The sequence below is a fragment of the Bos javanicus genome, chromosome 3 (assembly GCF_032452875.1).
Source record: "Bos javanicus breed banteng chromosome 3, ARS-OSU_banteng_1.0, whole genome shotgun sequence".
NCBI classification, from domain to species: Eukaryota; Metazoa; Chordata; class Mammalia; order Artiodactyla; family Bovidae; genus Bos; species Bos javanicus.
Genome location: NC_083870.1, coordinates 58477519 through 58504777, shown reverse-complemented (window position 1 = coordinate 58504777; position 27259 = coordinate 58477519). Strand labels below are relative to the sequence as shown.

Sequence of the window (27259 nt, the reverse complement as noted above, 5' to 3'; positions counted from 1 at the left end):
GAAATAATACAACATGAATATAATCTCCTCCAGAATTTATTAAAAGATATTTTTAGAGAAAGACCCAGAATAACCATTAGTAAAAAGTCTTTTTGTATTTTAATTTTTAAAAAGCTTGGAAACTAAGAAGCATAAGTTGGGAGAAAATTCTATGAAATGGCATATGTGTGAGCAAATCAAGCATCTGATTTCTTTCAGAATGATTGTACTGCTGAGCTATCTTTTTACTTGCAAGTCCATATAATAGAAACTCTTTTCAACATCTCCCATAACTCATGGTTGATAATTTGGAAACTATTTAAAATGATGGGACAATCAACAAAATATACTCATCCTTGCCTCAACATGTGGTTTTCATGTTGGAAAATATTTGACTCATTCTGCATATGTATGCTGCCAAACACATCTTGAGGATAAAATGGTAAGCAAATAATACAAAACAAAACAACCTTGCCCTTGTAGAGCTAAAGTTTAGAAGTCAATAAAGGCACCAATCACATAATCTAAAAAATAACACATTTACAAATTGGGATATGTGCTATTAAAGAAAAGTGCATGGACCTATAAGAGAAATAATGGAGTCTTATTTAATCAAATTTGGAGGGTATAAGAGACTTGGAAGGAATAGATCTGCATAGGCTTCCTGGAGGTAGTGATATTTGAACTGAGATCTGAAGAATAAATATGAATTGTTAGGAGATTGGGTGGGAGAGTTTTCTAGGCAGAGGTGCCAGCACAAAGGCCTGGAGATAGAGAAGCATGGCCTACTCAAGAAGAAAGGCTTTAGCATTAAAAATTCTGTGCAAGTTAATTCTGACCATGTTTGTGAGAATTGGCAGATTTTGGACATGGGTCACAACAAAATATTGGCACTAAATATGGGCAATTGAATTAAGTAGGAAACAACAGCCACCTTTATTTGTCATTAGAGCTTTGATCATAGAAAAACTAGCAATAAGCAGTTCTCAGGGTCTTCTGACTCAGGACCCTGTTGTACTTTTAAATAAATAAATATAAAGGGCTTTAAAGAACTTTTATTTATGTGAATTATAACTTTTATATTATAACTTATAATATTATATAACTTATAATTATAACTTATAATATTTACCATAGTATGAATTAAAATATAAAATTTAAAACTGTGTTAATTACCTTTAAATAAAGCTACTACATGTTAATATAAATATTTTTAATGAAAAATTAACTTTTGAAAACTAAAAAATTTGTAAGAAGAGTGGCACTGTTTTATAACTTATGTATTCTCTTTAATGTCTGAATTAACAGGAAATAGCTAGATTCTCACATTTGCTTCTATTTTCAATCTATTAAAATGTTATTTTAGCTGAACTATATGAAGAACTATATGAACTATATGAAGAAAATCTGGCCTTAAAGAAGATATGCAGTTGGCAAGAAAATATTTTAGTAGCCTTTTCAAATAATTGTGGATATTCTTCTTTGATATTATACCACAACTTGACAAGTGGGAGTTAATTAAGTGTGAAATGTGTGAAATGTGAAGTCTGAAAACTTACCTATAAATTTTATACTGTATTAAAATCTATTAATCTATCAAACTTAAAAGATGGATTTAAAAAAAAATCACTTACCTACTTTGTTAAAAATCATGATTTTTAAAAAAATTCATGATTCAATTATTTGGAAAATGGTTAATGAAATAATGCAGTCCTTCCAAATACAAGTTTCATTATGTTGCATCAAAAGATTACATTCATTAACATCATCACCAATCCCATCAGAAAAACACAACTATTGGGAAGTTGTCAAACTTGTAATAGATACAAGCTTTCACTTGTTACTGTTGCTTGAAAGCTTGAAATTTACTATTGGTATCAAGTTGTCAGTTGTTCTCCTTAAAATGACAGGCTCACTTAATTCATTTTCAAGAAAATATCTGCCAAATACTCATGTTTAAACAACTGTCATTCTGACAAGTAAAAATGGTGTTCCATGAAAAAAGCAGCTACTTCAGCTTGCAACTGAATTCCACAAGCACTTTTGAGTCAACCACTGTACTTCAATGCAACAGAACTGATCTATATGCTCTTCCATTTCATCACACAGAATATTTTAAAAATGTGTGCTAAAGATCAGAGACTTAGGAGACAGGAAAAATGGTGGAATAATGACCTCCCAGAATTCTCTCTTCTATAAAAGTAATGAGAAAACTGGAAAAAAGAATGTCAGAATGAAGTATTTCAGAATTACAGAAATTAACAAAATGCTTGCTGTAAATCTGGGGAGCATTCACTTCAGAAAAATAGCTGAATTTTAGGAAGGGCAGTGAGCTCTGTAAAGCTTTAATTTGCCCTATTCCCATGCCTCTCTTTCCAGCTCTGTGGTAGCTTTAAAAACCAACAGCCTGCAATTGCAGTGAAAACAAGAAGCCTGGAAACCACAGGAGGGAGCAGAATGGGGCTGAGAGTTGCTTCAAAGCCTCCTTTCCAGTGAAATGTTGTTATTTGACCTGTCTGGTGGGTTCCCTTAAAGATACCACTTGCAAGGCTGTCTTTATTTTACCTGACTCAGAGCTCACTCAGTGCAGAAAGTCTCTCCTGAGGAACATTTTAAAAAATTTAGATGGAATAGTTTAACTTTGTGGCTGCTAGAAACATTAGAAAACAGTTGGGGCAAACAGGCAAAAATCAGGGAGTAAGATGTCCTTAGAAATTCTGAAATGCTCTGGTGTGACATATTCCTGGAAATGCATAGGGCTGGGCACATGATCAGAAAAACACAAGAAGGTCTTAAGCTGTCTCCTCTGGCTCATCTTCAGGCTCTGTGAAAATATGCAGTTAAGACTTGGGTACAGTTGTCAGTTGCCTGGCTGAGAACTGAAGGGATGCTCCAACATGCTCACAGAGACCCTTGGCCCAAACTGGGAAACATTAGTTCTGGCATTTAAGGAAACCTCTCTTCAACCCTTAGTTGACCACTAAACTAACTGAGTAGAGACTTTAGTGTTCCCATATGTCAAAGAACACAGACTTTATTAGGAAAAGTCACTAAATAACAAAAACAACAAATAACAACACTAAACACTAAGGTTGGGGTGAATAATTTGACTTTCAGAGATGCCACTCTATATTATTTAAAATGTTCAGTTTTCAAAAAAAATTGACAAGCCATGCTAAGTAACATTAAAGTGTGACTCCTATACATGGGAAAAAATCAAGCAATCAATGGAAATTGTCCCTGTGGAAGCGCACATGTTGAATGTAGTAGACAAAACTTTGATTAGCTATTTTAGATATATTCAAAGAACTAAGGGAAATCATGTCTACAGAACTAAAGCATGAAAAAGTGTCTTACCAAATAAAAAATGTAAAGAGAAATTATAGAAAAGAACCAAGTATAAATTTTGCAGTTGAAAATTAAAATTCAGTACCTGAAATCAAAATTTACTTGAGAGGCTCAACTGTAGATTTCAGTACACAACAAAGAATCAGTGAGCTTGAAAACAGTTTATTGAGATTATCCAGTCAGAGGAGTAAAAAGAAGAATTAACTCAGAAAATGAATAGACTCATAGACCTACAGACACCATAAAACATACCAATGTATGCATGATAGGAGTCTCAGAAAAAAGGGGGCAGAAAGAATATTTCCAGAAATAATCGCTGAAAATGTCCCAAATTTGATGAAAAATATTAATCTCTGCATCAAAGAAGCTCAATGAATTCCCTTAGATATCTCATAATCAAACTGTTGAAAGTTAAAAATAGGGAATCTTAAATGCAGTGAGAAGAGACTCATCATATCCAAGGGATGGGATTTTTCATCAAAAACCATAAAGGTGAGAAAGCAGTAGGATGACATTTTTGGAGTGCTGAAAGAAAAGACTGTTAACCAAGAATTCTATATCCAGTAAAACTATCCTTCATGAAGAAGGAAAAATTAAGACATGCCCATATAAACAAAAGCTGAGGTAACTTATCACTAGCAAACCCTTCCTAGAAAAACAATAAAGGGAGTTCTTTGGACAGAAATAAAGGATACAAGACAGAAGTTTGAATCCACATGAAGAAATAAATATCACTGGTAAAGATAACTGTACTAGTAACTATGAAAGAGAGTATATATCCCAAACAATTTTGAAGAAGGACAACAAAGTTGGAGGTTTCATACTTCAATTTCAAAACTTACTACAAATTTAACAATAATCAAAGCAGTGTGGTACTGGCATACACATAGACACATAGACCAATGAAATAGAGTGCAGGAATAAACCCTTACACATATGGTTAAATAGTTTTTGAGAAAGGTGTCAAGGCCATTCCCTATAAAGAACAGTCTGTCAACAAATCGTACTGGGAAAATTTGATATCCACATGAAACCCAATGAGGTTAGACTCTTACTTATAAACAAAAATTAACTCAAAATGAGTCAGATAATTAAAGGTAAGAGCTAAAACTCTGAAACTCTTAGAAAAAAATATATGGGAAATGCTTCATGATATTGGATTTGGCACTGATTTCTTGGAGATAAAATCAAAGCTAAGGTAACAACACAGTATATAGCACACACAGTATTTTTTCATTCAATACTCTTACTAATTCCTCAAAGTTACATATTTTTATCCACATTTTTCTCAGAGCAAAAATCTCTCATGAGTCCTAATTCATTTTGGCTGTATAGGAACACATATATTTTCCAAGTGAGAGAGGGAAATGGTGACCCCAAATCTGGCACTTTAATGTAAACATTTTCACAAAACACATTTAATTTACCAATGATGTATGATCTTTCTACAACTTGTTCTTTATTAGGAAGGTGCCTATGATATATCAAAGTCATTATAAAGTGAGAAGGCAACTGATCAGGGTTTTTCTAACCCATGCATTGTGATGATTGAGGAGTCAAGGAAGAACAGAGAAGTGGAGAGTAAAGATTTTTTTTAAAAAGTCATGCCAGGGAAGGTTTCAATCCCCATCAGACAGAAAGGGGGAATAATTTAAAAAAAAAATCTTAGAGAAATAGATCTCTTGTTTCCAAGGAGACAATCTTCCTCTGGCACTTTGCTTGAAAGTTTTTCCTTGACCTGATGAAAAGCTGAAGGGAATGAAGAGTTCCTGACCCACCAGGAGTGGATTGCAATGATCCACCAGCCTGAAATTTCAAAGATCCAAAGCAGAGAAGCATGTAAGCAAGACTTGGAAGGCATGGGACTGGCCATTTGTCTGAACTGTGTAGCCATTAGTGAATCTTGGTTAGGCAGGAAATCAGACCAAAGACTGCTGCATTTGACCAGAATTCTGTAGAAATGGGGCATGGGTGAGGTTAAAGATAGGAGACCTCTTGTAAGAAGTGGGAAAACAAGATATTACCAAGTAGGACAGTGGATACAACACATAACAGAAATCAATCTGAAACACTGAGGCCAGGAGATGATAGCTGATAATGAAGCAATAGAAGTGTTGCCTCAAAGATAGGAGTAGTGAGTTTGGGGTTATAATAAATCACGAGCAAATACTGATACACGAGAAGTCCAAGGGCTTCCACAGCCACCAACCGCTGAGAAGGATTCATGTAAAGCTTAAAAACATGGAGAACTCTGGTTGGCAAAAAAGCACATTTGAAGAAGGAGACCTAGGATTCTGAAACAGGAAAAAATAGAGGGAGTTCTTATTTTGTGAGTACTAATTATGTCAGACATTCTGCTGAGCACTTTACTTATTTAAAACGCAAATCCATCCAAAAAAGTAGGAGAGACCATCCTATTTTATAGACAAAAAGTCTGAAGCCCATATTTAAAGTTCTATTAGAGTTGTGAAGACCCTATATCAGATTAACAAAAAGAACAGAGGTAGGCAAAAGGGATACCTTTAACAGAGAGTTAATAGAAGAAGCTTAAAAAAATTATACTAAGGTAAAATGAACAAAATCAAGAAGACTTACTCTTGGGCCTGGTGCTCCAGGTGGACCCTATAATACAAAAAAAAAAAAAATTAAGTACTTAGTAGATATCTCAAACCAAGCAGGCACATAAGCACCAATGGTAAACAGATATAAATGTAAATAAACTCACTGGAGGCCCTGGTTGACCTCTTGGTCCTTGTGGACCCTAGGAGAAATGGAGACAAAGCACAGTATGTATACATTATAATTTTGATTTGGTATAAACAAAACTACTAAGATTCAGCTGCTATCATTGCCTTTTTGTACAAGGCAAGTGATAAGATTCAAAGTTATTTTCGTATTTTGAGGCTGTCTTGGGATTTCTTTGGAAGCAATGATGCTAAAGCTGAAACTCCAGTACTTTGGCCACCTCATGCGAAGAGTTGACTCATTGGAAAAGACTCTGATGATGGGAGGGATTGGGGGCAGGAGAAGGGGAACGACAGAGGATGAAATGGCTGGATGGCATCACTGACTCGATGGACATGAGTTTGGGTGAACTCCGGGAGTTGGTGATGGACAGGGAGGCCTGGCGTGCTGTGATTCATGGGGTCACAAAGAGTCAGACACGACTGAGCAACTTAACTGAACTGAACTGATGTTCTTGAATTCAGCTATCACCCACATTCATGAACAAGCTGTATATATAATCTCATGTTTTGTTGATATTACTAGAAACCAAATTTATTAATTTTAAACTGAAAAATGTAAAATTTAAAAATGTTAATTATAAGTATGTTTTCCCTGTTATTCCTATCTACCATTCACCTAATTGTAAAAGAAAGGAAACTTCAAGTCGTTTAGTCATGTCTGACTCTTTGCAACCCCATGGACTGTAGCCCACCAGGCTCATCTGTCAATGGAATTCTCCAGACAAGAATCCTGGAGTGCGTAGTCATTCCCTTCTCCAGGGGATCTTCCCAACCCAGGAATTGAACCTGGGTCTCCTGCATTGTAGGCAGATTCTTTACTGTCTGAGTCACGAGGGAAGTCCAGTATCCTTAGACATCTTTTCCTTCAACATCTAACTATAATTTGGTTACCCACTACTCTTGATTTGACCTCCAAATCTTTCCCAAATACTACTACTCCATCCTTATAGTAAATGTCTTAGTTTAGTGTTGATCACACTATGGACTATGTTTGTGTCCCCTCCTACATTCATATACTGAAGCCCTAGTCTCCAATGTGATGATATTTAAAGATAGGGGTCTTTTGGAGCTAGTTAAATCATGTGGAGCCTCTATGAATTGCAGTGCCCTTATAAAGAGAGAAAATGGAGAGATGATCTTTCTCTACCTGTGAGGTTGTAGTAAGAAGGCAACTATCTGCAAACCAGGTGGAGAACCCTCACTAGACATTGAATCTGTTAGCACCTTGATCTTGGATTCCCAGTCTCCAGAACAATAAAAAATAATGTTTGTTGTTTAAGCCATCTAGCACTCTTGCCTGGAAAATCCCATGGATGGAGGAGCCTGGTAGGCTGCAGTCCATGGGGTCGCTAAGAGTCGGACATGACTGAGCGACTTCACTTTCACTTTTCACTTTCATGCACTGGAGAAGGAAATGGCAACACACTCCAGTATTTTTGCCTGGAGAATCCCAGGGACGGGGAGCCTGGTGGGCTGCTGTCTATGGGGTTGCACAGAGTCGGACACAACTGAAGTGATTCAGCAGCAGCAGCCCATGGCAATTAGTTATAGAAGCCCTAGCTAAGATCATGTGACTAGTTTGACTTCTTGACTTTTGCCTTTCTACTATGCTAACTACATTCTACTTATAAAATAGAAATCTAAATATATCATCGTTTAATTAAAATCATCCCATTTTTTTTGCTGCTTAGTGAATGAGTATAAATTTCTTATCAGTTAAATACAAAAGTATATGTTCTTAGTCAGTGTGCACCCCTGCCTTTTCAAGAACTTATTTTTTCTGGAGCTTATTTCCACTTACTCTTCTCAACACATCGTACACTCCATCTATAACCAACTACTTGTGGATCTCTGAATCATCCAAGTTCTATCACACATGCATTCTTTTGCATGTACTATTTCAGGAATGCTCCTCCTTCCCTTTTCTATTTAATCCCCATTCCTCTTCCAATACTTGTTTAAAACTCTCTACCCACCTTGACACCTTCCTCCTCTTCAACTAACCACTTATGCATTCCTGTGGATCTTTAGAAGTGTCTTCAGTTCAGTTCAGTTGCTGAGTCATATTCAACTCTTTGCAACCCCGTGAACCGCAGCACACTATGCCTCCCTGTCTATCACCAACTCCTGGAGTTTACCCAAACTCATGTCCATTGAGTCGGTAATGCCATCCAACCATCTTATCCTCTGTTGTCCCCTTCTCCTCCTTCCCTCAATCTTTCCCAACATCAGGGTCTTTTCAAATGAGTCAGTTCTTCGCATTAGGTGGCCAAAAAGATTGGATTTTCAGCTTCAACATCAGTTCTTCCAACGGACACCCAGGACTGATTTCCTGTAGGATAGACTCGTTGGATTTCCTTGCAGTTCAAGGGATTCTCAAGAGTCTTCTCCAACACCACAGTTCAAAAGCATCAATTCTGTGCTCAGTTTTCTTCACAGTCCAACTCTCACATCCATACATGACTACTGGAAAAACCATAGCCTTGACTAGATGAACCTTTGTTGACAAAGTAATGTCTCTGCTTTTTAATATGCTGTCTAGGTTGGTCAGAACTTTCCTTCCAAGGAGTAAGTGTCTTTTAATTTCATGGCGGCAATCACCATCTGCAGTGATTTTAAAAGTGTCTTAGCCACCCTTTAATTTTCTAGAACAGGAACAGTGCCTGATACACAGTAGGTGTTCAAAGATTGTTAACAAATGAATGATGTTAAAATTAACTAGTATTAGTTTAGAAATTAAAAATAGCTAAACATTTAACTATTCTATTTTCTAAACTAATATAGTTTGGTATATAGTAAAATATGAAAAGTTATGCCGACATTTTTTAAAATGAACAATAGTAATCACTGTTAAGAATGCTCAAAATTTAACTTACTCAATGGTCAACTGAATGTTAAAACTACATTGATTCAAATTCAGATTATGGTTAAAAGGTGACAAAGCAAAATTTATCCTCAGCTGAGTTTTGGATAATCTTGATGCTATGCTTGGTTAAGTATGTTTTATGCCAAAGCTGTTGATTCTAAATATACTGTGACAAGAAGAACAAATAACACATAGTAACTTATAAAGGATAGAGTACTCCAACACCACATCTATTGGACATTCCTTAGTTTGCATGGTTTATGATTATAATGTAAAGCAGAAAATGCATAAAACTTTTGCCCCAGAAGCTGCATGATAAGTTAGAGAAATTTCATGTTGGACATAGCCTTTTAAATATACAAAGGCTCAGAGTGAAACTGGCTGTGTAAGTTTCTCCATTTTGGATCAACATTGTAGAAATAAACTTTTTACCCTCCTTAGCGTATTTTTGGGAAAATTGCACTGAAGGTTTAGTACAAAATATCTATCTTATCTTTGAAAAAGCTTTTTGTCATAGAAAGAAGAAACTATTTTTACTGAGCTTGTTATCCAGAACGAGTCAGATCACCACAAATATGACAAAATGAAATAAATTCAAACTAAACAAGACAGGGCAGGACAACCCCAGTGAAATAAGTGCATAGAATAAGGCCAAGTAAAACAAATTATTATTCCAACAATAAAATATTTATTAGTTTTTTTCATTCTTTTACCAAACCCACTACTAAGGAAAAGTGACTCACTTTTTCTAGATATTATATAAACAAGCATGTAAAGAGGGTTATCATACAGTTTATAATAAAACTACAATTGTCTATGTTAATTTCCTATGGACAGAGGAGCCTAGTGGGCTACTGTCTGTGGAGTTGCAAAAGAGTTGGACAGGACTTAGCGACTAAACAACAACAACTATTAGACAGCAATGTAATTAAGATGGAATGAGTGAATAATAATACACAGCAGAAAAACTGCATATCAGGAATCCATTCATATGGAATCTGTATGTGGGTGGCCAGGCTACTCTTAATGTAGGTGGGAAGTGTGTACATACCATTTTCCTTACGCAAGCTGCCCCTGACCCTTATTTTCTGAGAGGTACTATGATTAATAGAAAAGCATGGGATTTGGGAGAACTGAGCTCTGGTCTTATCTCCGTACCTAATTAACTGTATGCTCTTGAGGGAGTGGTTGTACATTTGGATCTAGAATATCTCAACTGTAACATAACAGGTTTGGTAAAGATAATTTCCAAGATTCACTTTAGAATTGTGATTTTTCAAGCCTTTTATCAATTTTATTCTTAATGTTTTGTATCTGGAGAAAGAAGGTCACATATGTATACAAGTTGGGAACTTTAATTTTGACATCTGTATGAATGTAAGGAGAGTGTGTACTTGAATTAAAAGAGTTTGATAATTTTTCATTTGATTAAATTATACATTCCATGAATTTTAATAAGAATCATATACATATATGCTTCAAATATCAGGCAGGTTTGGCCTTGGAGTACAAAATGAAGCAGGACAAAGGCTAACAGAGTTTTGCCAAGAGAACGCACTGGTCATGGCAAACATCTTCTTCCAACAACACAAGAGAAGATTATACACATGGACATCAAAAGATGGTCAATACAGAAATCAGACTGTATTATGTTCTTTGCAGCCGAAGATGGAGAAATCTATATAGTCAACCAAAACAAGACCAGGAGCTGACTGTGGCTCAGACCATGAACTCCTTATTGCCAAATTCAGACTTAAATTGAAAAAAGTAGGGAAAACCACTAGAACATTCAGGTATGACCTAAATCAAATCCCTTATGACTATACAGTGGAAGTAACAGATTCAAGGGATTAGATCTGATACAGAGTGCCTGAAGAACTATGGATGGAGGTTTGTAACACTGTACAGTAAGCAGTGATCGCAGCCATCCCCAAGAAGAAGTAATGCAAAAGGGAAAACGGTTATCTGAGGAGGCCTTACAAATAGCTGAGAAGAGAAGCAAAAGGCAAAGAAAAAAAATGAAAGATATAGTGATTGGAATGCAGAATTGCAAAGAACAGGAGAGATAAGAAAACTTTCCTTAGTGATCAATGCAAAGAAATAGAGGAAAACAATAGGACAGAAAAGACTAGGGATCTCTTCAAGAAAATTAGAGATACCAAGGAAATACTTCATGCAAAGACGGGCACAATAAAGGACAGAAATGGTATGGACTTAACATAAGCAGAAGATATTAAGAAGAGGTGGCAAGAATACACAGAGAATATACAAAAGAGATCCTAATGACCCAGGTAACTACGATGGTGTGGTCACTCACCTAGAGCCAGACATCCTGAAGTGTGAAGTCAAGTGGGCCTTAGGAAGCATCATTGCAGAAAAAAGCTAGTGGAGGTGATGGAATTCCAGCTGAGCTACTTCAAATCCTAAAATATGATGCTGTAAAAGTGCTGTACTCAATATGCCAGCAAATATGGGAAACTCAGCAGTGGCCACCAGACTGGAAAAAGTCAGTTTTCATACCAATCCCAAAGAAAGACAACACCAAAGAATGCTCAAACTACTGCACAGTTGCACTCATCTCCCACTCTAGCAAAGTAATGCTCAAAATCCTCCAAGTTAGGCTTCAACAGTATGTGAACCCTGAACTGAGAACTTGCAGATGTTCAAGCTGGATTTAGGAAAGGCAGAGGAACCAGAGATCAAATTGCCAATATCTGTTGGATCACAGAAAAAGCAAGACAATTCCAGAAAAACATCTCACTTCTGCTTCATTGACTATGCTAAAGTCTTTGACTGTGTGGATCACAACAAACTGGAAGAGATGAGAATACCAGACCACTTTATCTGCCTCCTGAGAAGCCTGTATGCAGGTCAAAAAGCAACAGTTAAAAACAGACATGGAACAATGGACTGGTTCCAAATTGGGAAAGGAATATGTCAAGGCTGTATATTGTCACCCTGCTTATTTAACTTATATGCAGAGTACATCATGCGAAATGCTGGGCTGGATGAAGCACAAGCTAAAATCAAGAGTGCCGGGAGAAACAGCAAGAACATCAGATATGCAGGTAACTCCACTCTTACAGCAGAAAGTGATGAGAAATTAAAGAGCCTCTTGATGAAGGTGAAAGAGGAGAGTGAAAAAGCTGGCTTAAAACTCAACATTCAAAAAACGAAGATCATGGCATCTGGTCCCATTACTTCATGGCAAATAGATGGGGAAACAATGGAAATAGTGACAGACTTTATTTTTTGGGGCTCCAAAATCACTACAGATGTTGACTGCAGCCATAAAATTAAAAGATGCTTGCTCCTTGGAAGAAAAGGTATGAAAAACCTAGACAACATATTAAAAATCAGACATTACTTTGCCAAAAAAGGTCTGTACAGTCAAAGCTATGATTTTTCCAGTTGTCACGTATGGATGTGAGATTGGACCATAAAGAAGGCTGAGTGCTGAAGAACTGATGCTTTTGAACTGTGGTGTTGGAGAAGATTCTTGAGAGTCCATGGACTGCAAGGAGATCAAACCAGCCAGTCCTGAAGGAAATCAATGCTGAATATTCATTGGAAGGACTGAACTGAAGCTTCAATACTTTGGCCACTTAATGTGAAGAGCCGACTTATTAGAAAAGACCCTGAGGCTGGAAAAGATTGAAGGCAGGAGGAGAACAGGGCAACAGATGAAGAGATAGTTGGATGGCATCACTGACTCAACGGACATAAGTTTGAGCAAGCCCTGGGATCTGGTGATGGATGGGAAAGCATGGCATACTGCAGTCCACGGGGTCAAAAAGAGTTGGATACCACTGTGCAACTGAAGTTCAACAATGCTCAAATTCTTAATTTTTTAATATTTAGGACATATTTCCCCCTAACTTATTTTTTTCCTAATAATGCTTAAAACATCCTCTTGTCTTTCAAACTGGGGGTAAGATAATTCTGCTAATCAAGAATTGTGAAACATTTAGATGTAATATTTGAAAAAGTGTTAATGAAACTCTCCAACATTTTACTAATTTTCATTAAACAATACAATATGAAAATGAAGCAGCTAATCTAAAAATTCATGCTGGATGCTTTTCATTTTTTTCTACTTCTGTGGCTTTAAGTCAAATGTTTCAGATTGTGATATTTCATCAAAATTGTTTTCAGATGACTGACACTAGTATATTATTTCTAGTATGAGTTAAACTTTTAAAATAATTTATCCCAATATTTTCAGCAATCCTCTTTGCATTACTTACTTATCAAATATTACTCAATCATGTTCTAAATGTGCTTGAGGCTCTCATGAAAACCAAGAGATTTTTGTAAGCTTTCAAGATTAATTTGCTATTAACATGATAGTTCTGAAGTAGAGGGAGAGGAGGGAATTGTAGTGCTACCCACTAGGGAGTTTTCTCAGGATGTCATCAAACTCTGACTCAGTTTAGCATGTATTTATGAATCCAGGGACTTATTTTTAAAACAGTCCACAGGGAAACAGACATGGGACAAATATAGAATAGAAAAGTAAGTCTTTCATGTAAAGTGAAGTCGCTCAGTTGTGTCCGACTCTTTACGACCCCATGGACTGTAGCCTACCAGGCTCCTCCATCCATGGGATTCTCCAGGAAGAATACTGGAGTGGGCTGCCATTTCCTTCTCCAGGGGATCTTCCCGACCCAGGGATTGAACCTGGGTCTCCCACATCGCAAGCAGACGCTTTAACCTCTGAGCCACCAGGGAAGCCCCTAAATACAGTATTTCTGTATTCATGTAAAGGAATACAGAAATACTGATTTGGGATCATTACTATAGTTATAAATGTTAAACTGTAGAAGATATAAAGCTTCCTAACCAGGAAATCCAAAATTCACACTAACAGGCATACTTTTCATATGTTGTGTAATGAGCTCCCCACCTCTCTTTTAAGGCACTGAATCATGGTTTGGTCTTGGTACAAGACTTGGTAAGAACAGCATAGCTTTATAAATTCTTATACAAGCTTAACTAAAAATAAGATTTATAAAACCAATAGACTGTTGTGATTCTGATCTTTGTACAAAACGTGTCATATTTGTCCCAATAAAATAGGTCTTGGTTAATGAAATTCATTCCCCAAATGCTCCATGTACTAGTATTATTTCAGGCTGACCCCCTTGATGGTATTACATTCTGAAACACAGTAGCTCATTAGGAATCTTTAGAAAGTCAATTATTTAAACCATTCCCTTTAAGAAAACAAACCTATAGCATATACTGAAAAAGTCCTAAGGAGAGTATAAGAAATGTAACTAAGCCTTTCCATAGGATGAAAGCAGAAAAGGGTTTAATTAAAGGTTTTATATATTAAGTTAATTGCAGATGGTCTCTAGGAATTAAAAGATTACTTCTATAAAGCTCCTTAAACCATAATGGAATCAAAGGAAAAGGGGTGATGAAAAGATACTTAATACCAGTTTATTCAACAATGAAAACAGAATAAACTAATTCTAATGTGCCAATTAACCCTATTTTTCAGCAGCTGATTTTACTACCTACACTGTGTCACTGTGTCCCCCACTTTGGGACTGAGTTTATACTGTTTCTGAAGAGAACTATGGTAACCACAGGCTTGCCAGGTGGTGCTAGTGGTAAAGAATCTGCCTGCCAATGCAGGAGATGTGGTTCAATTCCTGGGTTGGGAAGATCCCCTGGAAGAGGAAATGGCAACCCACTCCAGTATTCTTGCCTGGAGAATCCCACGGACAGAGGAGCCTGCCGGGCTACGGTCCATAGGATCGAAAAGAGTTGGACATGACTGAAGCGACTTAGCACAGACACACGCATGGTAACCCACAGAGCAAAAGATATAAGAAGTATGTTAATTCAGGAAATGTTACTTTAACCAGCTAGACCTGGAAGTACTTATTAACTTTTTAATTTTAGGGAATAGCATTTGTTTATTTATCAGTTCATTTCTCAAATGCTATCTACTATGTGGTAGGTTTTATTCTGGACACTGATAACCAGTGTATCAAAGTTCTCTGCTCTCAAGAAGTTTATATTCTAGCAGAGGAGATAGAAAATGAATACTTTCAAATAGCACTAACTGCTATCAATAAAACAAAACAGGAAAATTGGGAAAGAGAATGACCAGGAGTAACAAGACCACACAGCCATGGAAGGCTTCCCTAAGATGATATTTGAGCACAGACCTGAATAGTGAGATAAGAACCAGTCATTTAAAGAGCAGGTCAAAGAATTCTCTAGATAAAAAGCAAGCATGTTCCAAAGAACAGAGATTAGGTCAGTGGAATTGGTAAGGAGAAAGTGGTGCATCTTGAGCTGGGAGAGGCAAGTAGGGTCTAGTCCATGCAGGGCACTGTAAGCCACAGTAAGGAATTTAGATTTATTCTAGTACAAGGAAGAGTAACAAGGAGGTTTTAAAGAGGGGACTGATATAGTCTGATTTATGCTTTAATGATATCACTCTAACTGCTATGTAGAGAATGTATTATAGTGAAGAAAAGTGGAGGGAGTGGACTCCCAGGAGTCCAGGGGAGACACTATGGAGATGTGGACAAGGGTGCCAGTGATGAAAATAAACTCAAAATGGATCAAAGATCTAAACGTAAGACCAAAAACTATACAACTCCTAGAGGAGAACATAGTCAGAACCCTCTCTGACATAAATCACAGCAGGATCCTCTATGACCCACCTCCCAGAATATTGGAAATAAAAGCAAAAATAAACAAATGGGACCTAATTAAAATTAAAAGCTTATGCACAACAAAGGAAACTATAAGCAAGGTGAAAAGACAGCCTTCAGAATGGGAGAAAATAATAGCAAATGAAGCAACTGACAAAGAATTAATCTAAAAAATATACAAGCAACTCCTGCAGCTCAATTCCAGAAAAATAAACGACCCATTCTTAATCAAAAAATGGGCCAAAGAATTAAATAGACATTTCTCCAAAGAAGACATACAGATGGCTAACACACACATGAAAAGATGCTCAACATCACTCATTATCAGAGAAATGCAAATCAAAATCACAATGAGGTACCATTTCACGCCAGTCAGAATGGCTGAGATCCAAAAGTCTACAAGCAATAAATGCTGGAGAGGATGTGGAGAAAAGGGAACCCTCTTACACTGTTGGTGGGAATGCAAACTAGTACAGCCACTATGGAGAACAGTGTGGAGATTCCTTAAAAAACTGGAATTAGAACTGCCTTATGACCCAGCAATCCCACTGCTGGGCATACACACCAAGGAAACCAGAATTGAAAGAGACATGTGTACCCCAGTGTTCATCGCAGCACTGTTTACAATAGCCAGGACATGGAAGCAACCTAGATGTCCATCAGCAGATGAATGGATAAGAAAGCTGTGGTACATATACACAATGGAGTATTACTCAGCCATTAAAAAGAATACATTTGAATCAGTTTTAATGAGGTGGATGAAACTGGAGCCTATTATACAGAGTGAAGTAAGCCAGAAAGAAAAACACCAGTAAGTATACTAACGTATACATATGGAATTTAGAAATATTGTAATGATAACTCTGTATGCGAGACTCTGTGGGAGAGGGAGAGGGTAGGATGATTTTGGAGAATGGCGTTGAAACATGTACAATATCATATATGAAATGAAACAAAAAAAAAAAGGGTGCCAATGATGAAGAATGAAGTGAAAGGATTCTGAATAGAACTCTGATCTGACTGGAACTAACATGTGCTGTATGAGGGGCTTATTAATTTTCTTTTTGTTAGAATTGTAGACTGAGAGCTGGGAGTTTAAAGGTATGTATTCTAATTCCCTACCCAGTACAGGAATACCAGTGCAGGAAACTCTGAGAGTCATTAGACTGCTTGTGACATACTCACTATTTCACAAAACTATCTTGTTTTAAAGCAGCTCAATATTATACTGAGCTGAAATTCACTCCAGCATTCCATTCATTTAGTCAATCTATATCTATCTTGTGATAATTACGTGCTGGGTATTATGACACACTAGGAATTAGATGGTATCAAATACACTTCATGCCCTCAGGGAACTCACTGTCTCTGAGAGAGCTAAACACAGACATTGAAAATTCAATAAATAAATAATTTAAATTTTATCCTCTAGGGTTACTCATTATACATATTCTTTCTTCCTTTCAAATATTTAAAATTCAAATATTGTATCTCCCCTCATCATTCTAGGGAGGGGAAATGTAATAAGCAGAAAATGAAATAGATATTCCTGGTGGCTCAGATGGTAAAGCGTCTGCCTGCAATACAGGAGACCCAGGTTCTATCCCTGGGTTGGGAAGATCTCCTGGAGAAGGAAATGGCAACCCACTCCAGTATTCCTGCCTGGAGAATCCCAGGGACGGAGGAGCCTGGTAGGCTACAGTCCGTGGGATCGCAAAGAGTCGGACACGACTGAGCAACTTCACTTCACTTCACTTCATGTTAGGTTTTAAGGCAACAGGTTAAGGAAAGATAAGGAATCTTAGGCAGGTACAGGCATTGCTGTTTTACATAGGGTTGGTCTGGAAGAGTCTCTCTGATAAGAGAACATTTAAGTAAGGACTGACGAACAGTTGCCAGGCATTGCACTAGGTCCTGGGGACTAGCTTTATGTCCATGGATGGCAACTGGGTGAGGCTAAAATCAGCAAATCTACCTTCAGCAAATTAAATTGCAACCTGAAAATGAGTAGGAACTACAGGGATAAAGAATTGGGCAAGACAAAGCAGGTGCAAAACTCAGGAAGTGAAGAGAGAGCACAAAGAACAAGGAGAGGGAATGACTGGGCTCCTAGTTACATCGCTGATCTGAGAAAATCCTTCTCTGAATGTGCTTTAATTTTGTCCATGTTCCCCTTTGGGAATGACTGGTATCATTATCTGCTTTATTCTAGATGCCATATCTCTATTAGTGCAATCAGCGATTTCAGGCATAGTCCACTGAATTTGGACTATATATATAGGGTAATCCATCAGAGCCACTGAATTTTTTTGCACACGAAATGCCTATGACAATGACTGTCATAGGTACTCGAGGCATCCTACTCTTGACAGAGCTTATGCTCTAACCACAGTGATAGGAGAGAATAGATCAGGGAGGCAGTTGGAGACAGGTATGGAAAATGGTCTCTCTGTCAAGCCTCCTTGCTTTTTCTTTCTCCTTTCCACTGCTCCTGGGGTATATAGCTTCACTGTGTACGAACACCCTTGCTTCCTGCTACAGTAAGTCTGCTGAGAAAATATAAGGGACAAATTAAATACATCTATTTTAATGCTCTTTGAGAATTCTTCAGCTATCTAAAAATCACATAAATTCCATTTTCCAGCAAACTAATATAACTACCGTTTATTAGTCTGAGCCCCAAGCATACCCCTATCTCAGCTGTCACTACATAATCTCATTACCTTATAAGCAAGGCTTTACTGCTATCTTCCAGTTTATTCCTATGTGCCTTCTGTACTTGGTTTCAATACCCCTTACTTCACTCCATGCCTGTCCTCTGTTTATGCTGCTGCTTTAATAAGTTCTGCTGTAAAAGTGGCCCCTTTACAAAGTATCTTCTTTAACTTGGAAGAACTGACATCCTAGAAAGTAGGAAACAGTGCCAGTATAAGTTACTTAGTGTGAAAATGCTGTGTACCTTTTGCTCTCACCATTGTTTCCAGGTGGCTGAAATATATTGGGTTGAACAAAAAGTTCGTTTGGGTTTTCCTGTCAGTTATGGAATTTCAGTACAATACAACTGATAAGCTGCTTCTGCTTTGCAGCCCTCTAGGGTTCTGACTGAATCTAGCGGCATATATCTAAAATCACTCAACAGTCCTCCTGTTCTGGCACCAATGTAGAAAGCTTACACCTCCTCTCCTGATGTGTGACAAGGCATATATTCCATTTCACACAGTGATTTGGAAAGAATGTGACTGGCAGGTTCTTAAACATTGAAAGTGAAAGTGAAGTTGCTCAGTCGTGTCCGACTCTTTGTGACCCCATGGACTGTGGCCTATCAGGCTCCTCTGTCCATGGGATGTTCCAGGCAAGAGTGCTGGAGTGGATTGCCATTTCCTTCTCCAGGGGATCTTCCCGGCCCAGGAATCGAACCTGGGTCTCCTGCATTGTAGGCAGACGCTTTACCGTCTGAGGCACCAGGTGGGGGTATCTTAAACATTAGGGCTTACCAAGTGTCACTGCAATACACGATATAGGTTAGCTCTACTTCCTGAAAATTATAATTTTATTTTCACTCCACAAGTATCAGAGACATAATAATGAAAAAGTCAAAAGAAGTCCTTGGTTTCATGGAGCTTAAAACTTGGTGACAAGTCATACTATAACCACAAATTTAGATAAACTTACAGTTTCGCCTCTAAAGCCTTTTTCACCTCTGGGTCCCTGAAAGACAAAAGAAAATGTAAGTTTATTTTTTATCAAATGTACTTGAGGCTGTATACAGAAACATGATAATTAATAGGCTTTTTTCCCCCCCTATCTAGCAAGACTTGTTTAGCTAAATTTACACAAATTCTAGTTTTCTTTTATGTTAAGCGAAGCAAAACAAAAACAAATACACTGTATTGATTCCATCATATCTGTTTTGCTATTCCTAGTTTTACCTTAAAGTGAGATAATGTCATGCTACTTACTCATTCAATTAAGTCAAAGCAGCTGATCTGATAATCAAATGCAAAATAATTTAGAAAGGAAATTAACAGATTAAATTCTTCTAATATCTGTTTCCCTCAGCCTTTTAAAACCTTGCTTCCAGAGTGGTTTCCTTCTTCGCTTTTATCCTCTTTTTTTAAAATCCTCCTTCTGAGCTACATCCTACAAATTTTGAAATGTTGTATATACTTTCATTCAGTTCAAAATATTTTCTAACTTTCTTTGAGACGCTCGGATCCATGAATTGTTTATAAGTGTGAGGCTTAATTTTCAAGTGTTTGGCGCTTTTCCTGTTATCTTTCTAGTTTACTAATTCTTAATTTAATTCCATTATGGCCAGAGAACATACCTTATATGGCTTCTATTAAGTGTAATAAAATTTGTTTTATGATCTAAAATATGGTTTATTTCAGTAAATGTTCTATGTGCACATGAGTGCTGTTGCTGGAACTACTGTTATTTCTGTTATTATTTTCATGTTCATCCTTGTGGAAATTGTGTATTTTTTTAATTAAAAAATGAAATAATACTATTCATCTTTTCTGTAACATGAATATGCACCCTCAAAATATTAATGCTTTTCTGTATCAACCCACAATTCCCACATAACTATAATGTTTGCTGCTGCTACTGCTAAGTCGCTTCAGTCGTGTCCGACTCTGTGAGACCCCACAGACGGCAGCCCACCAGGCTCCCCCGTCCCTGGGATTCTCCAGGCAAGAACACTGGAGTGGGTTGCCATTTCCTTCTCCAGTGCATGAAAGTGAAAAGTGAAAGTGAAGTCGCTCAGTCGTGTCCGACCCTCAGCGACCCCATGGACTACAGCCCTCCAGGCTCCTCCATCCATGGGATTTTCCAGGCAGGAGTACTGGAGTGGGGTGCCATTGCCTTCTCTGGAACTATAATGTTTACCAGTATTTAAAAACATATAATAATATTTTAAATAAATTGCCTATTATATATTTCTTTTTCTAATTTTTGTCATGATAGACAACACTGTGATGAATATCCTGGTACTCTTAAAATTTTTTTTTTTTTAATGAAAATTATCCTCCAGAAAGTTTGTTTGAAATTGCCTTATACTTGCAATATACAGGAGTATATGTACTTTTTTTTTTTCCTGACACATGTTCTAATGTACTATCACTTTTTGTTAATCCTGCAGGCTAAAAATACCATCTCATTATCTAATCAAAATTTATATTACTGATTTTGTGTTTCCTATCTTGTATTTAATTCATTTTAAACTAGGTATTAAATTTTAAAAGGGGCTTCCCTGGTGGCTCAGTGGTAAAGAATCTGCTTGCCAAGCAGGTGAACCAGGTTCAGTCCTTGGGTCAAGAAGATCCTCTGGAGAAGGAAATGGCAACAAAACCACTCCAGTATTCTTGCCTGGAGAATTCCATGGACAGAGGAGTCTGGTGGGCTACAGTTCACAGGGTCACAAAGAGTTGGACATGACTTAGCGACTAAACAAGAGCAACTTTAAAAAGCTGATTTTTAAGGTAGCTTTACAGATGTTCTTTTTACACTCTCTCCCACCTCTAATCCAGCATTGACATGGTATATATCTATGTATTTTTTCTAATCAAATATTGACAAATATGTTTATATGTGGATGGGGTGATTGGTCATATTTTATAATGCTGATATCATATACTCTTTTATGCATGATACATTTCATGTTAAATAATACATCATGAAACAACAGTCAGCCAAACTAGATATAAATTCTTTCTAATAGTTTCATAATATTCCACAAAGTGGCCAGATCACAGTTTACTCAACCATTCTTCTACAGATGAGCATTCATGTTATTTCATACTTTTTCCCCCCCAATACAAATGGTGCTGTGAAAAAAAAAAATCTTTGTTAAATTTCGTTAGTGTATTGAGTACTTTTATTTCTATGGGACAAATTCCTCAAAGTGGAACTTCTTGGTCATAGCATATATGTACATTTATTTTAACAAATATCTTTTAATAAAGGCTGTAATTCACATTTCTAACAAAAATATTACTCTTCCTGCAACCTTTTCTGAGAGGTAGATGCAATATCTCATTATTACTTCAATTTATGTTTCTCTGACTAAAAGTTAGGAGAGTACCTTTTCGGATAGTTACTGACCTTTTGATTTGTTCATGTCTCTGTTTTCTTTTTCATACCAATTTACAAAGCTCATATATTAACCTATTATACGTTGTTTGCTTTGCAATTATTTTTTCCCAATTGTAGTAGTTTTATTTATGGAATCTTTTCCCATACAAAATTCAAGTATGTTTTCTGTTCTTTCATAGTTTTCAGATGAAGTGGCAGAGGTTGAGAAGGTTAGATAGCACCACTGACTCAGTGGATATGAGTTTGAGCAAACTCCAGGAGATAGTGAAGGACAGGGAAGCCTTTTGTGCTGCAGTTCATGGGGTCACAAGAGTGGGACACAACTTAGTCACTGAACAACAAATAAAGGTCTCCCCAAACCTTAAGCTATACTTTAGCTTCCTACTTTTTCTAAGATTTTTAATTGTTTCTTTTCTTTCTTTCCTTTTTTTAAAAAGTTCATCAGAGATTTTTTAAAAATTGGGTGAAATAGGGTTCCAATTTCTTACAGCGGTAGGAAGACTGAAAGGAATTTTGTCCTCCTTCCCTACCACTCCAGTACTTTGCCTGGAAAATCCCAGGGATGGAGGAGCCTGGTAGGCTGCAGTCCATGGGGTCGCTAAGAGTTGGACACGACTGAGCGACTTCACTTCACTTCACTTCCCCTATCACTGGGGTAGGAATGGGTGTGTGGCTGATCAAAAGACATGAAAAAAAAAAAAAAAGGGAGACTTCTAGAAAAGTTTTATTTTTCCCAAGACAGGGATATAGGTCACTTTTTCACTTTGGATAATTATATCTAGATGTGATAACTGAGATATTGTAGTCATTTGCCCTAAACCTAATTATGAAGATAACATTTAGGATGGCAGAATAGAGATATGGAAATAGTCTCGGATAACAAGATTAAGTCACCAAATACTGAAGCCCTCCTAACTCTGAGAGTCCCATGGTAAGATGTAAGTTTCCTTATTGTTAAAGGCAGTTTGATTCAGGGTTCCTATTACTTGCAGCCCAAATCATACTGATATACCATTTTCCTTATAATTAAATTCCCATGTAGTCTGAGATCTAATTCTGGGCTCTAAACTGCTACAATGATCTATTGTTTGTACTACCACATAGTTTCACTTACAAAGACTTTGAAATAATGTTTTCTTATTTGGAAGAGCAAGCCCTCCATCCCCCACCACTATTTTTTTCCACAATGCATTTTGACCATTCTCAAATGCTTATTCTTTCATAATGAACTCTCCTTATAAGTTTCTTTTGAGAATAGAAAAAAATAGAAGATGGAAAAAATTTGATGTGCATGCTGAACATTGTAAGGGCCTTTAAGAACTATCTATAAACAAAAACAGTAAGATATTTTAATTGAGCCACTTCTTTATCATATTTTCCTTGACCAATTAATACTTCACATTTTTGATGGAAGAGAACAATCATTCCATAATCAGAACAGTATGTGTTCCTTAGCTTGCAGAAGAACCACCCACTGAAATATGAGAATTCTCCCACTTACAACCTCCCACTTAGACTATATAGCTCTGAGTGGTAAATGCTGCGAATCTAGAGTTACATATTTCATTTTTTTAAAAATCAAAAAGCCAATAACTTTGGTGATGAATTTTTCTCTAAATTTATCAATGAGAATACTAACAATATTTGAAGGATACTGTTTTATATTTTTAAACTCTGGTCTCTATATATATCACACTTTCAAATGATTCAAAATATTGATTCCTTGCAGAGAATGAATATTTCCTTTCCAAGTCTCAATTTTCCTCTTGTATATTTACACTATTTAGTATTATAAACCCCTCCCATGACTATCTCACCATTCACTGTCTTATTTTCCTATTTTATTTCATAGCAAGATTCCCTAAGGCACTGGCATATATTAACTGTCTCAATTTCCTCTCCAGACGTTGCTTGAATGGAGTAGAAAGAGCACTGCTCTTGAAGTAGGAAATATTATCTATGTTATTCACTACCTGTGTCATCTGAAATAACTAAGTGAACTTTCATAAACTTCATCTGTTTACTCCTGTCTTGAATGCAAATAACCATACATGCTCCAAAGTCTGCTTAAGAATTTGAGAAAAGTTATTATTACATATTTTTATTTACTTCCTTCCTCAGTGCAAGCTGTACTCCATCTTCTACTGCAATTTATCTTCTTAAAGATCACTGTTAGCTACTCCTTTCTGGAAACTGACCTTAGTCTTGTGCTTTTCTGGGTTTTCTGTTATTTCCACCCTATTTCTTTCTAAGACTGAGTACTTTTAAAGACTCAAATCTTGGCTGTCTGTCTATCTTTTCTTATGCTCTCTCTTTCAGAAAATAGATTCTTTTGCTTTCCTGATTATGATGCTCAACCCCTCCTCCCCTACCCAGTTCTATTTTCCTTTCTCAATTTGTTTTAAGTACCTATCACGCTCTATGTATCTTCTTCATTACATTTGATCTCTAAATTCTCACGAATAACTTTCTAGATGAAAATGTACATTTTTGCCCTTGCTTCTCAAATACCCAGAGTGATTCCTTGTGGATTACTCTAGAATAGGATTAAATTAAAGAAAAAAAAAAAAAGAAAATGGAAAAAAAAAAAAGATCTGTATTGCAACGAACTTACAGTTCTACCTGTTGGACCTATTATACCTTCTCTGCCAAAGGGGCCAGTGTTTCCCTGTTGAGGTTAAAAAAAAAAAAAAAAGAAAACAAGTCAGTTTCATTGCCCGTATTTCAGAAAAGTTCTAGAAAATGTCTTGCACGATAGCAAAATAGTCCATGTCCACATAATTCCAGTTTTTATTACAAAATCTTATGGTGTTAGCAGAAATCACAGTAATTTTGATCTGACTAAATTCTGTATATAATTATAATTTTCCATGAGGAGAATTAACCTATAATTTCTAACAAACTGGTAAATCAGTATTACAATTTTTATTTGGTTATAGTTTCAATGATGCCATTTTATATGTATGTCATTGCATAACAAATGCAATTACTTTAAAAAAGGAGTACAGAGGGTCATGTATATAATTTTAAATAAATTTATTTACAGATGTTGAAGGAGCAATTGTTTGAGTGGCATGCAGCCTGGAATTGACAGAAATTATGGGAAAGGACCATAGGGCATCCTTATGCCCAACTAAACTTCTGATTCCTTGGTCAGAAATAAGACTGCCTAATTCACAGGGCCATTGTAAGAATTAAACGTGAAAAGCAAGTTATTCAGTCAATCAGATGTGGATTCAAATAATGACTCCTTTACATACTAGCTATATATGGCTTTCAGTGAATTATCTTGTGGAGATTTAGTTTCCTTATTAGAAAAGTAGAGATAATAGCTTCTCTCATGGGATTTTTATAAGGAATAAATGATATAAGGACATAAACGAACATCAGTATTTTGTACATAATAGTTTTTTGCTAAATATTAATCTAGCAAAGCTTTTCACTTGTCTCTATAATGACTTAATAAAGGAATATTTACAATTATAATTTATTTGTGAGCTAGTTACCAAAACTTTATTATTTTAAAGCTGACAAAATTTCTGGAGCTGCAAAGCAGTATAGGCTTAGATCCTGGCTTATAGAGACACAGTGCTTAGGACAGAGGCTAGGCAAGCAGCCAGCTTCTCTTTGACAATATCAATAAAATATTTAATTACCTGAGAACTTATTTGCACCTGGAGAAATGTTGAGAGGGGTCTGTAAATAAACATTTCCCATGACAACACTGCTCTTTGTATTATGGAAAACAATTTATTGGAACAATTAGGGAAGGGGTGTAGGGTTTCTAAAAATTGACTTTTCATTTAATATTTGCATAAGACTGGTTTTCAGTTGTTAAATTCTTCAAGATTCAGTCCTCCTATGTCTGAACTGCTCACCTTCCTCTCTCTCAACTCTGTCCATCCCTGCTTTAGGAGCTGCTATTAGTCATAGAGGGGCTTCCCTGGTGGCTCAGACGGTAAAGAAGCTACCTGCATTAGTCATAGAGGAGCTACTACTACATTCAAACCAATGCTTCATTTTTTTAAAATCTTTTTTTCTCTATAGTTTTATAGATCATCTCATCAATTAGGAGAGTGTGGTTAATAAAAACAAAACTAAGAAAGCAATCAAACAAAACAATAACCAATAACTGCTGGTGACTTATCTATGCTCTTAATATTTATGTTCTTTACAGTTTACAATTTCAGGCACTAAACAGCTAATTGGAGTTCTTCTGAGCCCTGATCTTTCTAACTCTTTAATTAATTTCTCATCACTCTCTAGGGATACCCACCCCTGAGCAGAGCGATTGGGAAACATTTTTCAAAGTGTTGTCTGAGGAATTCAGGTCATAGACAAGTTCTCTTCCAGGTGGTACACGAGGGTGGTCTCTAGTTCCTGGTCATATTAATGTTTATAACATGAAACCACTTTATGTTTTTGTTTCTGGTGTAAGTTAATAAATACATTATCCAGTAGTCATATTAATTCCTTTTTTTTTAAGTAAGAACCAAGAAGCATGGGTGGCCTGCAGGGTCTTTTGCTCAGACTAATATATGAACTAACAGAGGTTGAGAACCTCTCTGCATGTGCTCTAATGAATTTCTATTTTAAAAGTAATTTTATTAAGTTATTAATTTGAAGTATATTATTTGTAGACTTTGTAACCCTAATTCCTGCAATGAACAAAGAAACACAATATATGGGAAGGCAGAATGACTTTATATTTACCCTCTGTCCAACAGGGCCTTTAGGACCTGATATTCCAACAATGCCAGCATCTCCCTGGGGACCCTAGAAGCATGATTTAAAAAAAGCCAAAATATGAACATTTTACATTTGAAATAACCTTGTACCAATCTATTAAGAACTAGCCCTTAAAAAATGGAACATGATAGCTAATGATGTACAAGCTGAAGTATTTTGGAGGAATTGTCCTGAGGTCTACAACTGACTTTGAAATACATCAAAAGTGGACTGAGATAGAGGGAAATAGGAACAGATGATTGGATGGGTACATAATAAAGTGAGTAAAATGTTATTGTAGAATCTAAGTAATAGGTATATGCATGTTAACTCATTCTCTCAACTTTATGGTATGTTGAAATTTTATTTTGAAATGTTTGGAAATTTTATTTTGAAATGTTTGGAAAAACAGATGAGAAGATGCAGAAGCAAATTATTCAATAAAACTGCTAGGAAAATATATAGTTACATAAGTTTTAAAATTAACATTCAGAACTCAATTATATAATTCTACACCAACTGAAATTTTGCCGATTAAAAAAAACAGAAGCTCAAGTCAGAGATTAAATATTGGTGTTTCAACACCTTTTTTTTTTTTTTCTAGACAACTAGTTGCTGCTGCTGCTAAGTTGCTTCAGTAGTGTCCGACTCTGTGCGACCCCAGAGACGGCAGCCCACCAGGCTCCCCCATCCCTGGGATTCTCAGAGACCAGTAGAAAATATGTAAACATACTTTGGGACCTGGGAATCCTTGGAAACCCATCAAACCTTGAATACCATGTTCTCCCTGTAATGTGAATAGAAATGATTATCATTAT

The 27259-nt window shown here is 36.4% G+C and overlaps 1 protein-coding gene across 3 annotated transcripts in view; it reads right to left on the bottom strand.

Annotated features, from left to right (window-relative positions):
• COL24A1 (collagen type XXIV alpha 1 chain) overlaps positions 1–27259 on the bottom strand; it is a 398952-nt gene that overhangs the window by 13881 nt on the left and 357812 nt on the right. For all 3 annotated transcript variants that reach the window (XM_061411389.1, XM_061411390.1, XM_061411391.1), the window contains exons 51-56: positions 27175–27228; positions 26427–26489; positions 24328–24381; positions 19290–19325; positions 6053–6088; positions 5923–5949 (exon numbers count right to left, since the gene is read on the bottom strand). In XM_061411389.1, the coding sequence (XP_061267373.1) occupies positions 5923–5949; positions 6053–6088; positions 19290–19325; positions 24328–24381; positions 26427–26489; positions 27175–27228 (270 nt within the window). The remainder of the gene's footprint in view (positions 1–5922; positions 5950–6052; positions 6089–19289; positions 19326–24327; positions 24382–26426; positions 26490–27174; positions 27229–27259) is intronic.